Genomic DNA, 18,469 nt, shown 5'->3' with positions numbered 1-18,469 from the left:
TTGGATAATAAATCCGAAAAATTTATTAGATTAACCACCTCTTCTAGGAGAGGTTCGAGATAAGATGTGATGGTAAAATACGATTGAGAACAACATCTGCAACAAAGGTAGAGTCTGTTTTAAAAATGACACGGTTAAGATGACGAGCAATACGCATACCATGAACTAAACTCCACATCTCATCACCCTGAGCATTATTGCGGCCAAGGTTGCAATAAAAACCTTGAATAAGACCACCATTAGAGTCTCTAAGCAATTTGCCACACGCTGAGAAGTCATTCCATTTACTTTGCGCTACATCTACATTAAACTTAAGAGTATCTATAGGAGGGAGCTCCCATCTAATAGGAATGATGGAGCAAAATCTCTCCATATAAGCCGCGGGTTTAATAATACTATTAACTACCATTTGCACTCGGTTAGCTATATGAAGAAGCCAAATGTGTCGAAGGTTGGAATACTAATTAAAAACCAATCATTACGATCCTTCCACAATGATTTGATAGAGACGCCAAAAACAGTCACCCAACTCCAAGTGTATTTTCAATATCTCCATTATCAAGGTACCATTCAAGCCAAGACATGAGATCCATGCTAAAGAATTTTGCCCAATTATCAGGTTTGATGATTGAGGACCAAAATTTCATTATATCTTCGAAGTCTCTTAATACATGCATAATGGATTCAAGTCCTTGTTGGCGCTGGGGACAACTATTGCCATTTGTCATATTGATATTGTGGTTCTCTTCATTAGTCATAAGACTACCACGAGCCACTTTCCGAAAAAAATAACGGATCCTATTAGGACCTTTCCATTTCTAAACAAGATTTCTATTAGGACATTTCCATTTATAAATTTTTTAGGTATATTTGAATGTACTTTCTTACTATAAATTAGTGAAAAAAATGATGAACGTGATGCAGATGAGGATGAATAAGATAATAAAAATTACGGATATTTAAAAAGGCTATTGAAATAATAAATTTGTCTTAAAAGTGTGTGACTATTATTAAATTACCCTGTATTTACTATTGATTTTTTTTGTGTGAACCGGATATCGTCTGCATGCAATTGCAGAGACTAATCCCACGAGCCATGTGGGACCCAAATGGCGACAAGCTCTCCCTATGAATTTTAACGTTGCTACATATCCAAGCGAGATATCAAACTCAAAACCTTGATTAAGTTAGAAGAGACTCGTGCCATATCATATCAGCGCTCTTGATATTTATTGTTAACTTTACATATATAAATTGATAGTAGTATTAATAAGAGATGTATTTAAAAATTAATAATAATTGCACCTAAAAATTTATAAAAAAGAGACAAACTATTTTTGAAAAAAAGTCTTATAATTAAAAACCTTGGAAGAATTTGATAGAAAAGAATATTCATGTGATTAAGTATAATTATATTTGTAATTATTTTATTTATGATTGTCAATATTCTTAGGTTATTATTAGTGTATATATAAAAATAATTACAAATAAATAAAAATATAATTATACTTAATAACATGAATATTCTATTCTATATGTATTCACAACAATTTTATTTTCCAAAGCTAACATTTTTTAATAAGGGGGAATGATTTTGGGCATTAGCTGCTATAAATCAACCCTCACACTCACATAACACCATCAACACTTCACTTTCCTTTCCTCTCCCATCTCTTTCTAGATTAATTTCTCTTACATAGAGAAATGGCCATAACCGTTGCAATGTTGCTTCTTTTCCTTCAACTAACCTCTTTCATTGCATTTGCCAAACACCTTGAAACTCTTCCACCAACTTACCCTCCTCATCACTCACATTCTCTACTTCACCCTCCAACTAAGTCACCACATCATCCAACGTCTAACGCCCCTCACCACCATCATCACCACCATAATCACACACCATCCTCTGCTCCTTCCCCTATTTCTCACACTCCTTCACACCCTCCTCACCATTCTACCCCTGTTCCTGCTAAACCACCAACTGGTCACCACCACCATCATCACCCACCTGCTTATGCTCCTGGTAAGCCTCCTATTCACACTCCCGTTGTTCCAACACACCCACCATTGCACCCCCCTGTTCCAGCTCACCCACCATTGCATCCTTCTCCTGTTCCTAGACGCTTTATAGCTGTTCAAGGTGTTGTTTATGTCAAATCTTGCAAGTATGCTGGTGTTCATACTCTCTTGGGAGCTAAAGCACTTCATGGTTTGTTTCTCAACTTTTAACTTCACTATTTTTGTTTTCTCAGTAATGTCATTCTCATAGATCTTTTGTGATACAGTGATATTTCAACTTTTGTATATTTTGTACACTTTCCCAGTAATGTCATTATTTTTCTTTTTGTTGCTAAAAGACAATGACCATTATTAATTTTGTTTTCAAAATTGAATATTGAAGGTGCCGTTGTGAAGCTACAATGTAACAGCACAAAGTACAAGTTTGTTCAAACACATAAGACTGATAAGAATGGTTATTTCTTCATTGAAGGCCCAAAGAGTAACAAAACCTATGCACCTCATAAGTGTAATGTTGTTTTGGTTATTGCTCCAAACGGGCTGAAGCCTTCAAATCTTAATGGTGGGCTTACTGGTGCTGCTCTTAGGTCCGGGAAACCTTATGTGTCTAAGGGTCTTCATTTCACTATTTACACTGTTGGGCCTCTTGCATTTGAGCCCAAATGTCCTCGTTAATTAAAATGATTAGAATATTAAAAAATTAATTTCGAGTTTATTTATAAATTAGATTGTTGTGTTTTAGTGTTAGGAGGTTGGTTTCATCTTGTGTTAAAATATGGTGTTTACTTTTGAGCTTGAATCATCACTACATGATAAAGAGTGATGTTATGTGTGTGTGATTTATGGTTCTTGTAAGAAATATTATTAAATACTAGTATTAATTAAAGAAATGATGTTTATCGCTTTTGTTTAATTTGTTTACTCTAATCTATTTGTTGTTTTATTTACCAAGAAAATTGTCGGATTTATTTTTATAAAAGACTTAAATTAACGAATTAAACGAGGGGTAGTAGAAACCTCACAATCTAAAACTAGAAGAGCATGCAAAAAATCATATTCAGAAATAATTAAATTCGGGGAGAAAGGAGCATCAAATCCCTTTTGGATAATAAATCCGAGAAATTTAGTAGATTAACCACCTCTTCTAGGAGAGGTTCGAGATAAGATGTGGTGGTAAAATACGATTGAGAACAACATCTGCAACAAAGGTAGAGTCTGTTTTAAAAATGACACGGTTAAGATGACGAGCAATACGCATACCATGAACTAAACTCCACATCTCAGCACCCTGAGCATTATTGCGGCCAATGTTGCAATAAAAACCTTGAATAAGACCACCATTAGAGTCTCTAAGCAATTTGCCACACGCTGAGAAGTCATTCCTTTTGCTTTGCGCTACATCTACATTAAACTTAAGAGTATCTATAGGAGGGAGCTCCCATCTAATAGGAATGATGGAGCAAAAGCTCTACATATAAGCCGCGGGTTAAATCATACTATTAACTACCATTTGCACTCGGTTAGCTATATGAAGAAGCCAAATGTGTCGAAGGTTGGAATACTAATTAAAAACCAATCATTACGATCCTTCCACAATGATTTGATAGAGACGCCAAAAACAGTCACCCAACTCCAAGTGTATTTTCAATATCTCCATTATCAAGGTACCATTCAAGCCAAGACATGAGATCCATGCTAAAGAATTTTTCCCAATTATCAGGTTTGATAATTGAGGACCAAAATTTCATTATATCTTCGAAGTCTCTTAATACATGCATAATGGATTCAAGTCCTTGTTGGCGCTGGGGACAACTATTGCCATTTGTCATATTGATATTGTGGTTCTCTTCATTAGTCATAAGACTACCACGAGCCACTTTCCGGAAAAAAGAACGGATCCTATTAGGACCTTTCCATTTCTAAACTAGATTTCTATTAGGACATTTCCATTTATAAATTTTTTATGTATATTTGAATGTACTTTCTTACTATAAATTAGTGAAAAAAAATGATGAACGTGATGTAGATGAGGATGAATAAGATAAAAAAAATTACGGATATTTAAAATGACTATTAAAATAATAAATTTGTCTTAAAAGTGTGTGACTATTATTAAATTACCCTGTATTTACTATTGATTTTTTTGTGTGTGTGAACCGGATATCGTCTGCACGCAATTGCAGAGACTAATCCCACGAGCCATGTGGGACCCAAATGGCGACAAGCTCTCCCTATGAATTTTAACGTTGCTACATATCCAAGCGAGATATCAAACTAAGAACCTTGATTAAGTTAGAAGAGAGTCGTGCCATATAATATCAACGCTCTTGATATTTATTGTTAACTTTACATATATAAATTGATAGTAGTATTAATAAGAGATGTATTTAAAAATTAATAATAATTGCACCTAAAAATTTATAAAAAAGAGATAAACTATTTTGGAAAAAAAGTCTTATAATTGAAAACCTTGGAAGAATTTGATAGAAAAGAATATTCATGTGATTAAGTATAATTATATTTGTAATTATTTTATTTATGATTGTCATTATTCATAGGTTATTATTAGTGTATATATAAAATTAATTACAAATAAATACAAATATAATTATACTTAATAACATGAATATTCTATTCTATATGTATTCACAACAATTTTATTTTCCAAAGCTAACATTTTTTAAAAAGGGGGAATGATTTTGGGCATTAGCTACTATAAATCAACCCTCACACTCACATAACACCATCATCACTTCACTTTCCTTTCCTCTCCTATCTCTTTCTAGATTACTTTCTCTTATAAAGAGAAATGGCCAAAACCCTTGCAATGTTGCTTCTTTTCCTTCAATTAACCTCTTTCATTGCATTTGCCGAACACCTTGAAACTCTTCCACCAACTTACCCTCCTCATCACTCACATTCTCCACTTCACCCTCCAACTAAGTCACCACATTATCCACCGTCTAACGCCCCTCACCACCATCATCACCACCATAATCACACACCATCCCCTGCTCCTTCCCCTATTTCCCACACTCCTTCACACCCTCCTCACCATTCTACCCCTGTTCCTGCTAAATCACCAACTGGTCACCACCACCATCTTCACCCACCTGCTTATGCTCCTGTTAAACCTCCTATTCACACTCCCGTTGTTCCAACACACCCACCATTGCACCCCCCTGTTCCAGCTCACCCACCATTGCATCCTTCTCCTGTTCCAAGAAGCTTATAGTTGTTCAAGGTGTTGTTTATGTCAAATCTTGCAAGTATGCTGGTGTTCATACTCTCTTGGGAGCTAAAGCACTTCATGGTTTGTTTCTCAACTTTTAACTTCACTATTTTTGTTTTCTCAGTAATGTCATTCTCATAGATCTTTTGTGATACAGTGATATTTCAACTTTTGTATATTTTGTACACTTTCCCAGTAATGTCATTAATTTTTTTTTTGTTGCTAAAAGACAATGACCATTATTAATTTTGTTTTCAAAATTGAATATTGAAGGTGCCGTTGTGAAGCTACAATGTAACAGCACAAAGTACAAGTTTGTTCAAACACATAAGACTGATAAGAATGGTTATTTCTTCATTGAAGGCCCAAAGAGTATCAAAACATATGCACCTCATAAGTGTAATGTTGTTTTGGTTAGTGCTCCAAATGGGCTGAAGCCTTCAAATCTTAATGGTGGGCTTACTGGTGCTGCTCTTAGGTCCGGGAAACCTTATGTGTCTAAGGGTCTTCATTTCACTATTTACAATGTTGGGCCTCTTGCATTTGAGCCCAAATGTCCTCGTTAATTAAGATGATTAGAATATTAAAAAATTAATTTCAAGTTTATTTATAAATTAGATTGTTGTGTTTTAGTGTTAGGAGGTTGGTTTCATCTTGTGTTAAAATATGGTGTTTACTTTTGAGCTTGAATCATCACTACATGATAAAGAGTGATGTTATGTGTGTGTGATTTATGGTTCTTGTAAGAATTATTATTAAATACTAGTATTAATTAAAGAAATGATGTTTCTCGCTTTTGTTTAATTTGTTTACTCTAATCTATTTGTCGTTTTATTTACCAAGAAAATTGTCGGATTTATTTTTATAAAAGACTTAAATTAACGAATTAAATGAGGGGTAGTAGAAACCTCACAATCTAAAACTAGAAGAGCATGCCAAAAATCATATTCAGAAATAATTAAATTCGGGGAGAAAGGAGCATCAAATCCCTTTTGGATAATAAATCCGAAAAATTTAGTAGATTAAACACCTCTTCTAGGAGAGGTTCGAGATAAGATGTGATGGTAAAATACGATTGAGAACAACATCTGCAACAAAGGTAGAGTCTGTTTTAAAAATGACACGGTTAAGATGACGAGCAATACGCATACCATGAACTAAACTCCACATCTCAGCACCCTGAGTATTATTGCGGCCAAAGTTGCAATAAAAACCTTGAATAAGACCACCATGAGAGTCTCTAAGCAATTTGCCACACGCTGAGAAGTCATTCCTTTTACTTTGCGCTACATCTACATTAAACTTAAGAGTATCTATAGGAGGGAGCTCCCATCTAATAGGAATGATGGAGCAAATGCTCTCCATATAAGCCGCAGGTTTAATAATACTATTAACTACCATTTGCACTCGGTTAGCTATATGAAGAAGCCAAATGTGTCGAAGGTTGGAATACTAATTAAAAACCAATCATTACGATCCTTCCACAATGATTTGATAGAGACGCCAAAAATAGTCACCCAACACCAAGTGTATTTTCAATATCTCCATTATCAAAGTACCATTCAAGCCAAGTATGAGATCCATGCTAAAGAATTTTTCCCAATTATCAGGTTTGATAATTGAGGACCAAAATTTCATTATTTCTTCGAAGTCTCTTAATACATGCATAATGGATTCAAGTCCTTGTTGGCGCTGGGGACAACTATTGCCATTTGTCATATTGATATTGTGTTTCCCTTCATTAGTCATAAGACTACCACGAGCCACTTTCCGGAAAAAAGAACGGATCCTATTAGGACCTTTCCATTTCTAAACTATATTTCTATTAGGACATTTCCATTTATAAATTTTTTAGGTATATTTGAATGTACTTTCTTACTATAAATTAGTGAAAAAATTGATGAACGTCATGCAGATGAGGATGAATAAGATAAAAAAAATTACGGATATTTAAAAAGACTATTGAAATAATAAATTTGTCTTAAAAGTGTGTGACTATTATTAAATTACCCTCTATTTACAATTGATTTTTTTTTGTGTGAATCGGATATCGTCTGCACGCAATTGCAGAGACTAATCCCACGAGCCATGTGGGACCCAAATGGCGACAAGCTCTCCCTAAGAATTTTAACGTTGCTACATATCCAAGCGAGATATCAAACTCAGAACCTTGATTAAGTTATAAGAGACTCGTGCCATATCATATCAGCGCTCATGATATTTATTGTTAACTTTACATATATAAATTGATAGTAGTATTAATAAGAGATGTATTTAAAAATTAATAATAATTGCACCTAAAAATTTATAATAAAGAGACAAACTATTTTTGAAAAAAAGTCTTATAATTGAAAACATTGGAAGAATTTGATAGAATAGAATATTCATGTGATTAAGTATAATTATATTTGTAATTATTTTATTTATGATTGTCATTATTCATAGGTTATTATTAGTGTATATATAAAAATAATTACAAATAAATACAAATATAATTATACTTAATAACATGAATATTTTATTCTATTTGTATTCACAACAATTTTATTTTCCAAAGATAACATTTTATAAAAAGGGGGAATGATTTTGGGAATTAGCTGCTATAAATCAAGCCTCACACTCACATAACACCATCATCACTTCACTTTCCTTTCCTCTCCTATCTCTTTCTAGATTACTTTCTCTTACAAAGAGAAATGGCCAAAACCCTTGCAATGTTGCTTCTTTTCCTTCAACAAACCTCTTTCATTGCATTTGCCGAACACCTTGAAACTCTTCCACCAACTTACCCTCCTCATCACTCACATTCTCCACTTCACCCTCCAACTAAGTCACCACATCATCCACCGTCTAACGCCCCTCGCCACCATCATCACCACCATAATCACACACCATCCCCTGCCCCTTCCCCTATTTCTCACACTCCTTCACACCCTCCTCACCATTCTACCCCTGTTCCTGCTAAACCACCAACTGGTCACCACCACCATCATCACCCACCTGCTTCTGCTCCTGTTAAGCCTCCTGTTCACAGTCCCGTTGTTCCAACACACCCACCATTGCACCCCCCTGTTCCAGCTCACCTGTAACACCCTAACCCATACAACCCTTAAAAACGTAATTTTAAAAACTTTTCAACAAGTGTAAAGGCAGAGTGCCACGCGGTAATTAAAACACAAGCATACACACAGAGCATCATGAAATTTAAGCATGAATCTCGGCCAACTTAGGCACCATGTAGCTTCACAATCTGCTCCACATAAATCTCGGCCAACTTAGGCACCAAAGTACCTTTCCTGATAGCAATGAAGTGAGCACACTTCGTCAGACGATCTACCACTACCCAAATCACCTCGTTACTTTTCTTGGTCTTCGGTAAACCTCCCACAAAATCCATTGCAATACTATCCCATTTCCATTCGGGTATAAACATTGGTTGTAACAAACCAAACGGCTTCTGATGTTCAATCTTCGATTTCTGACAAGTTAAGCATGAATAAACAAATTCAGAAATTTGCCTCTTCATTCCCGGCCACCAAAATAACTTCTTCAAATCCTGATACATCTTGGTTACTCCAGGATGAATACTCAAACCACTTCTGTGACCTTCTTCCATGATCATTCTCTTCAATTCGGTTACATCCGGTACACAAACTCTTCCGTGAAATCTCATGACTCCACTCTCGTCAATCTTGATATTGGTCTCCTTGCCTTCATTGATGAGTACCATCTTCTCCATCAATTTCTTATCCGATTTCTGACGTTCTTTAATATCTTCAAGAAAAGGATTCGTCAATCTTAACATTCCAAGCTTCACACTTGAAGAAGTAACCTCGCACACAAGACTCAAGTCTCGGAATTCTTCAATCAACTCTAACTCTTTCACCATCAATGATGACATATGCAAAGTTTTCCTACTTAATGCATCGGCCACTACATTGGCTTTTCCAGGGTGATAACTCAATTCAAAATCGTAGTCCTTTAAGAATTCGAGCCATCTCCGTTGCCTCATATTCAACTCCTTCTGGTCGAATAAGTACTTCAAACTCTTGTGATCACTAAACACTTCAAACCTCGATCCATACAAGTAGTGTCTCCACACTTTCAAAGCAAACACCACTGCGGCTAACTCCAAATCATGCGTCGGATAGTTCCTCTCGTGAACCTTCAGTTGTCTTGAAACATATGCTACCACATTACCCCCTTGCATAAGCACTCCACCAAGTCCTAACTTCGAAGCATCGCAATACACGACGAACGACTCTTTGGCATCAGGTAAAATCAACACGGGTGCAGTAGTCAATCTTCTCTTGAGCTCTTGGAAACTCTTCTCACAAATACCATCCCAAACAAACGCTTGATCTTTCCTCGTCAACTTGGTTAACGGCAAAGCCAACTTCGAAAAACCTTCGATGAATCTTCTATAATAACCGGCTAAACCAAGGAAACTTCTAATCTCTGAAACAGATTCCGGCGTTCCCCACTGTGACACAACGTCAACCTTCGCAGGATCTACCGCGATTCCTCCACTTGAAATTATATGCCCTAGGAAACTCACCTCTTTCATCCAAAATTCACACTTCGACAACTTGGCATACAACTTCTTCTCCTTCAAGACTTGCAAAACAATCCTCAAGTGCTCCTCGTGCTCTTCCTCGGATTTTGAGTAAATCAAAATGTCGTCGATGAACACCACCACGAATCTATCCAAAAATGAATGGAAAATTCGGTTCATATACTCCATGAAAACTCCAGGTGCATTGGTCACACCAAACGGCATAACTGAATACTCGTAGTGCCCATACCTCGTCCTAAATGCAGTCTTAGGTATGTCTTCCGTCTTCACTCTAATCTGATGGTATCCAGATCTCAAATCGATCTTACTAAACACACAAGCTCCAACTAGTTGATCCATCAAATCATCTATCCTCGGAAGTGGATATTTATTCTTGATCGTCACTTTGTTCAACTGACGATAGTCTATACATAATCTCATGCTTCCATCTTTCTTCTTCACAAGCAATACTGGCGCTCCCCATGGCGAAACACTCGGTCGAACAAACCTCTTCTCAAGCAGCTCTTCAAGTTGCTTCTTCAATTCATTCAACTCAGATGCTGACATTCGATACGGCGCCATCGATATCGGACTAGTTCCAGGTACTAGGTCGATAGAAAACTCTACCTCTCGCTTTGGAGGCACGTCAGATATATCATCCGGAAACACATCTGGGAATTCACAAACGATCGGTAACTCTTCTATCTTAACTCCTCCTTCGAGTTTCAATGATGCAAACATCATGAACATCTCGGCATGTTCTTTCAACGCTTCCGATACTTCCTTCCCGCTCATCAAATGCAAGTTCTCCTCCGGCTTCGGAAAAACAACGGCCTTCTCACGACAGTTGATATGAATCCGGTTGAAGATTAACCAATTCATACCAAAAATCACATCCATACCACTAAGTGGAATACATACTAAATCCATACCAAAATGCCTATCAAAAATGGTTACGGGGCAGTTACGACATACTTGTCGGGTAATCACTGAACCATTAGCAGGAGTTTCTATTTCCATCCTACCCATCATATCCGTTAAAGGAATACTAAGACGCTTCGCACAATCCAAAGAAATAAAAGAATGCGTCGCTCCCGTATCTATAATCGCAATTAAAGGAGTGTCATAGATGAAACACGTACCTCTAATGAGATTGTCCTCAAGGCTAGCATCCTCTCCACTCAAAGCAAACACCTTGCCCATCACCTTCTTGGGCTTCTTGCAGATTATACTCTTGTGGCCCTCCTCACCACAGTTGAAACAAAACACTCTTGTCCTACACACTTCAGTTTTGTGGCCTAACTTCCCACAATTCAAACACTTGTCCAATTTCTTCGGGCAATCATACGACATATGACCCCGCTCTCCACATTTGTAACAACTTCCATTCACTGGCTTCTTACCACCACTTGTATTACCCCTACCGCGGTTATCATAAGGTTTTCCGCGCTCTTGTCCTTTCCCTTTTCGGTCATTCGCAGCCTTGTAGTAGTTCACCTTAGCTCTACCATCTTCATCACAGATCCTACTCTTGTTCACAAGGGTCGCAAAATCCCTTATCTGTGAAAATCCAATCATATGCTTAATGTCTGGACGTAGACCACTTTCAAACTTCACACACTTGTCGTTCTCCGCTTCCATAGTGTTGTAATGCGGGCTAAACGCACACAAAGTCTCAAACTTGACGGCATAGTCAGCTACCGTCATATTTCCCTGTTTCAGTTCCATGAATTCCACCACTTTCTTGTTCTTCACATCCACAGGAAAATACTTGACCAAAAATTCTCTTTTAAACATTGCCCATGGTATAGCCATACCACCGGGTCCTAGCCTCAACTTAGCATTCTTCCACCACACATTCGCTTCCTCACGCAACACATATGTCCCAAGGGTTGTCTTCCCTTCCTCGGAACAATCCATTGCTTCAAAAATTATCTCAAGTTCCTCCAGCCACTTGTGAGCTCCATCCGGGTTGTAACCTCCGGTAAATGTTGGCGGTTTCTGCTTCATGAACCTTTCCAACCTCATCTCTACCTCTCTTCCAGGTTGATGATCTCTAACCACTATGTTGGTGAGTGCGGCCAAAGCCTCCGCAATCTGAGCATTCGTTCTCGCAGCAGCCATGATTCCTGAACGAATCACAACTAGACGTTAGAAAGTACTAACAGTGTTCCCTACACATGCTCATACGGGGAAAAGAAAAGTCCTAATTGGTTCACACGAACCGACCTGCTCTGATACCACTATTGTAACACCCTAACCCATACTACCCTTAAAAACGTAATTTTAAAAACTTTTCAACAAGTGTAAAGGCAGAGTGCCACGCGGTAATTAAAACACAAGCATACACACAGAGCATCATGAAATTTAACATGAAAAGCAACAACGGATTCCAATCAAACCAAGCATGCATATATATACATATATATATACATAAGCCATATTCATCCCTAAGGATGTCACTTATACAAGAACTAGCATATCAAAAAGGTAACACCGATATACGATGAAAGCCAAGCGAAAACCCCGACTCGATGTTACATTACCAGAGCATTTACTATTTACAAACTCTAGTCAAAAGCTAGTACTAAGAGGAGTAATCTATGCTAAGTCTCCTCACCAAAAGGTACGTCAACACCACGCTAGAACAGCAGTCTAAACGTCGGCACAGTCCTCAGCCTGAATATCTGAACCCCCAAAGGTCCAGCAAATAACACAAAGCAGAGAGTTAGAAAACATAATCGCATACCATACGAGCATAAGAAAGGTCTTGCACTTTTGAACTACATCATACATATTCTAACTCACGTCAAAACATCGCACCAAACAGTTATCAATTAATAAAGTTTAGCACAGTTCAACCAGATAATGTCACATACCATTTATCAAATATATGCGCATTTACCCTAATGTATCTAATGCCAATCATTCTATGTCATGCCATCCCTAGACACGACTAATGCATGTGGTACCAATTGCCTTTTACCCCTCATGGATAAGTTAAACAGTTTTACATCTTGCCGGATTGTTCAGAACTTACCAAACCTTCATATCCCTCATGGATAAGTTAAACAGTTTTATATCCTGCTGGATAGCAGCTCTAGATCTTATGGATTCATCTAATCCGATCCTCGGCTTCCTTATGGACTCAAAAATCCATTTAAATCTATTGGAACCCTAGTTTCCAATTCAACATATATATACATGAATGCATGTATGTTTACACATATCATCAATATGATATTTCTCTAGCTCGAAGCTACTCTTTTATGAATGCGGGAACACAATCCTAACACATTCACTTAATCATTACAAATTAATGCCAAAACATCACATTGCTCACTTAAGCGACAACTTATTGCATACACGTTTATCAATCATATAACGATTAACAATAAGCATTAACAGCATCAACATGTATCAACAATCATGTAAGGATACTTTTAAACCATGATACAAGTGCCTGATCACACTTACAACCATCAACAAGAATTGCTGTCACAGAGGCCTTCGCTAAGCGAAGCCTTAGCGAGACATAGCGAACCACACCAGGAAGTCACCTGCTCATGGCGAGCATTGGCGAGCTTCAACGAACTATTCGCTGAGCGAAGGCTTAGCGAGCCTAAGCGAACCTCACCCGGAAGTCACCTGCTCATGGCGAGCATTGGCGAGCTTCAGCGAACCTATTCGCTACAGCGAACTCCTGGTCGCTTAGCGAACCACACCAGAACAGAATATCTGTTCTTGAGTTATCTAAGGCGGTTTAACCTCAAAAATTCAATCAAACATGTTATAAATTCATATAAACAGCCATTCCAAACATATATGGTATCAAGGAACATTAATCATCCCTTCCAAACATCCAAATACCTCTAACAATCAAAATCATGCCAATTACTTGAGTTTTAAGCAACTTTCATAAACTTTTTCAACATGATCCAAATACATGCATATTTTTCATGAAATCAAACTAGTGATTAACACATACAAAGTGATGATGAAGAACATCATACTCACATACAAAAGCTTAATCAAAATCTAAAAGAAATTGAGTGGGAGAGTTCGGGAACGGAGACATAGACAATCTCCCCTCTCCTTACCACTCAAGAATCATGAATTCTAATCTCTTACCTTAAGCAAAGATGATGATCCAAGCCTTCTCTTGCTCAAGCTTTCTCTTAGCCAAAACCCTAGCTCTTGCTCTATCTTGCTTCTACTCACTCAAACTCAAAGAAATGAATTTATGATACTATTCATATGTTTGACTTGCTACTTATACTACTTCTCATTTGTCATGAACCAAGCCCAAATGGCTTAGGCCCATGCCTCTCACGCCCATTTAAGCCCAAAACAAGGTTCTCGCGCCTAATAACTTACGTTCGGCTAAATAATTATTCGCCGCTCACTAAAATAATAAAAGCCAATTAATAAATAAAATAACATTTAATAAAACATACGAATACGAAAAATGGGTCGTTACAATCCTACCCCCCTTAAAAGAATTTCGCCCTCGAAATTACCTAGAAACAGATCGGGATAAGAATCTCTCATCTTGCTTTCCAGCTCCCACGTTGCATTCTCACCAGCCGGTCCTCCCCACACGACTTTCACGGATGCAATCTCTTTGTTTCTCAACTTCTTCACTTCTCTCCCTTCGATTCTCAAAGGCACAGTCTCGATGGTCAAGTCATCCCTCACTTGAACATCGTCCGATTCAATCACGTGTGTCGGATCAGACACATACTTGCGCAACTGTGATACATGGAAAACATCGTGCAAATTCGCCAATGATGGCGGTAATGCAATCCTATATGCAACTTTCCCAACTCGCTTCAAAATCTCAAACGGCCCAATAAACCTCGATGTCAACTTCCTTGACTTCAACGCACGTCCTACTCCAGTAGTCGATGTAACTCGTAGGAATACATGATCCCCCTCTTGGAATTCAATGTCCTTCCTCCTCTTATCATGATAACTCTTCTGTCGACTCTGAGACACTTTCATCTTCTCACGAATCATCCGAATCTTCTCTGTTGTTTCTTGTACAATCTCTGGTCCAAGAATTGCACCTTCTCCAGTTTCATACCAACACAGAGGTGTCCTACACCTTCTCCCATACAAAGCCTCAAACGGTGCCATTCCGATACTAGAATGGTAACTGTTGTTGTATGTAAACTCTACCAACGGCAAACAAGAATCCCAATTCACGTTTTGCTCCAAAACACAAGCCCTCAACAAATCCTCTAAGGATTGTATCGTCCTCTCCGACTGACCATCTGTCTGAGGATGATAAGCTGAACTCAACCTCAACTTCGTTCCTAAAGCTTCTTGCAAGCTTTCCCAAAATCTGGAAGTAAATCTCGGATCTCTATCCGAAATAATACTTGTTGGAATACCATGTAGCTTCACAATCTGCTCCACATAAATCTCGGCCAACTTAGGCACCAAAGTACCTTTCCTGATAGCAATGAAGTGAGCACACTTCGTCAGACGATCTACCACTACCCAAATCACCTCGTTACTTTTCTTGGTCTTCGGTAAACCTCCCACAAAATCCATTGCAATACTATCCCATTTCCATTCGGGTATAAACATTGGTTGTAACAAACCAAACGGCTTCTGATGTTCAATCTTCGATTTCTGACAAGTTAAGCATGAATAAACAAATTCAGAAATTTGCCTCTTCATTCCTGGCCACCAAAATAACTTCTTCAAATCCTGATACATCTTGGTTACTCCAGGATGAATACTCAAACCACTTCTGTGACCTTCTTCCATGATCATTCTCTTCAATTCGGTTACATCCGGTACACAAACTCTTCCGTGAAATCTCATGACTCCACTCTCGTCAATCTTGATATTGGTCTCCTTGCCTTCATTGATGAGTACCATCTTCTCCATCAATTTCTTATCCGATTTCTGACGTTCTTTAATATCTTCAAGAAAAGGATTCGTCAATCTTAACATTCCAAGCTTCACACTTGAAGAAGTAACCTCGCACACAAGACTCAAGTCTCGGAATTCTTCAATCAACTCTAACTCTTTCACCATCAATGATGACATATGCAAAGTTTTCCTACTTAATGCATCGGCCACTACATTGGCTTTTCCAGGGTGATAACTCAATTCAAAATCGTAGTCCTTTAAGAATTCGAGCCATCTCCGTTGCCTCATATTCAACTCCTTCTGGTCGAATAAGTACTTCAAACTCTTGTGATCACTAAACACTTCAAACCTCGATCCATACAAGTAGTGTCTCCACACTTTCAAAGCAAACACCACTGCGGCTAACTCCAAATCATGCGTCGGATAGTTCCTCTCGTGAACCTTCAGTTGTCTTGAAACATATGCTACCACATTACCCCCTTGCATAAGCACTCCACCAAGTCCTAACTTCGAAGCATCGCAATACACGACGAACGACTCTTTGGCATCAGGTAAAATCAACACGGGTGCAGTAGTCAATCTTCTCTTGAGCTCTTGGAAACTCTTCTCACAAATACCATCCCAAACAAACGCTTGATCTTTCCTCGTCAACTTGGTTAACGGCAAAGCCAACTTCGAAAAACCTTCGATGAATCTTCTATAATAACCGGCTAAACCAAGGAAACTTCTAATCTCTGAAACAGATTCCGGCGTTCCCCACTGTGACACAGCGTCAACCTTCGCAGGATCTACCGCGATTCCTCCACTTGAAATTATATGCCCTAGGAAACTCACCTCTTTCATCCAAAATTCACACTTCGACAACTTGGCATACAACTTCTTCTCCTTCAAGACTTGCAAAACAATCCTCAAGTGCTCCTCGTGCTCTTCCTCGGATTTTGAGTAAATCAAAATGTCGTCGATGAACACTGTAACACCCAAACCCATTATTTATATATTTCTACCTTTAGTAAAATTCTTTTTCAAAATACGCAACGGAAAATCACATTTAATTTATTGAATATCGGTTCGAGTATTACACTCCTCTATCAAAATAATACTAATGTAATTAATTAGTAAAAACAGTGTTTATACAGAATAATCATTTATCAAAATGTATAATTTTACAAATAAATATCGAAAGTCATAAAGACCCTATAGTCTAAATACAACCCTTTCCCGTGTCACAATCAGAGCGGAGCTTCACCGACGACTCGACATCGAATACCACAAAACCTGTAAATCTGGACCCCCAACGGTCCAGCACATAACACATAAAAGAGAGTTAGACAACATACTCAAAATATAAGTGTAAGTAAATGGTACTTAAACACTTCTTCATAAAAACATGCATAATCATACATTATACATATACATCACCATCATTCATGCATATTCATATATCATGCATATACTTCATTTATCGCATAATCAATCATTCACAAAATACACCAAACATATAGTTTCACGTCGTCTCGGACAATACCAAAACATTAACAAATACATTGTTCAGATTATGGTCATGACGGACCCTGCGTTGTTCATTTTATAGTCATGACGGACTCTGCGTTGTTCATTTTATAGTCATGACGGACTCTGCATTGTTCATTTTATAGTCATGACGGACTCTGCATTGTTCATTTTATAGTCATGACGGACTCTGCTCCTCACATACGGATTAACAATCAACATTTACCAAGTATGTGTCAAACATCATTTATCATAAAATGCACACAAAATCCCTAATGCAATCTAATGCTTCACATTCATGTTATGTCCTCTAGACACCTCTAATGCATGTGGTACCATCGTCTTTATCAGAGTATCTCACCTCCGATATCCTTCTTTATCAAACAAATATAGTTCGATATCCTTCTTTATTGGACAAGCCAATATCCCTAAATATTCATGATGCATGCACTCAAAACTCATGAATATATTCATCAACAATTATGGCATATAGCCCATCAACAATAACGTGGAACACTATCCAACGTTCGTCTTTATTAAGATAATCAATACCTTAATATCCGTCTTTATCGAATAACATAATTCGATATACTTCTTTATTAGAATAACATACTCTAATATCCTTCTTTATTAAGTTGATTAACACCTTAATATACTTCTTTGACATTTAAACAAACATCATCAATAATCATCTTCAAAACAAGATACACATACATAATCCAATTGCATACATCATCACAAAAGCTTAAGATTAAGTCATGTTCCTAACACATATTCATGATCATCACAATCATATTTATTCTCTAAGATTACTCAATTAATCTCATACAATATGTTCATTATTCATCAACAAGCAATCAATCATGGTTACAAACACTTAATTGCATGTTAGGATACCTCAAATCCATGTTACAAGTGCCTAATTGCACTTAAAACAACTATCAAAAAGTTGCTGTCACAGAGCTGTTCGCTGTAGCGAACAGGTAGCGAACACGTAGCGAACACGTAGCGAACACGTAGCGAACAGGTAGCGAACACGTTCGCTGTAGCGAACAGGTAGCGAACAGACACAGAGCCAAAATCCAATTAGCGAACAGGTAGCGAACAGGTGGCGAACACGTTCGCTGAGCGAAGGCGTAGCGAATGCCTCCTGTCAGGACAGTTCAAAACTTGCGATTTCTACACCAAATCACCCAAAAATCCCATTTTTCATGTTATAAACCCCAAATAAGTTTATATTCAAGTATAACAAGAATATCTAAACACAA

The 18,469-nt window shown here is 37.6% G+C and overlaps 3 protein-coding genes and 1 pseudogene across 3 annotated transcripts; 3 read left to right on the top strand and 1 right to left on the bottom strand.

Moving 5' to 3' along the window:
• Window positions 1-1,704: 1,704 nt before the first annotated feature.
• On the top strand, window positions 1,705-2,694 carry LOC123912822 (non-classical arabinogalactan protein 31-like). Its single transcript, XM_045963398.1, has 2 exons — window positions 1,705-2,209; window positions 2,402-2,694. Exons 1-2 carry the CDS (start codon window positions 1,705-1,707, stop codon window positions 2,692-2,694), a joined length of 798 nt encoding a protein of 265 aa, XP_045819354.1.
• Window positions 2,695-3,163: 469 nt separating this feature from the next.
• On the bottom strand, window positions 3,164-3,848 carry LOC123914873. Its single transcript, XM_045966036.1, has 2 exons — window positions 3,646-3,848; window positions 3,164-3,461 (listed from the first exon to the last, which is right to left on the bottom strand). The coding sequence occupies exons 1-2, from the start codon at window positions 3,846-3,848 to the stop codon at window positions 3,164-3,166; spliced, it is 501 nt and encodes a 166-aa protein (XP_045821992.1).
• A 980-nt stretch (window positions 3,849-4,828) lies between these two features.
• LOC123912821 lies at window positions 4,829-5,817 on the top strand (annotated as a pseudogene).
• A 2,130-nt stretch (window positions 5,818-7,947) lies between these two features.
• Window positions 7,948-8,340, top strand: LOC123914872 (pollen-specific leucine-rich repeat extensin-like protein 3). The gene has a single exon (XM_045966035.1). It carries the CDS (start codon window positions 7,948-7,950, stop codon window positions 8,338-8,340), a length of 393 nt encoding a protein of 130 aa, XP_045821991.1.
• Window positions 8,341-18,469: the final 10,129 nt, after the last annotated feature.

This window comes from Trifolium pratense, linkage group LG3 (assembly GCF_020283565.1).
Source record: "Trifolium pratense cultivar HEN17-A07 linkage group LG3, ARS_RC_1.1, whole genome shotgun sequence".
NCBI lineage: Eukaryota > Viridiplantae > Streptophyta > Magnoliopsida > Fabales > Fabaceae > Trifolium > Trifolium pratense.
Note: the sequence above shows the minus strand (reverse complement) of the source record. Positions and strands in the feature narration are given on the sequence as shown.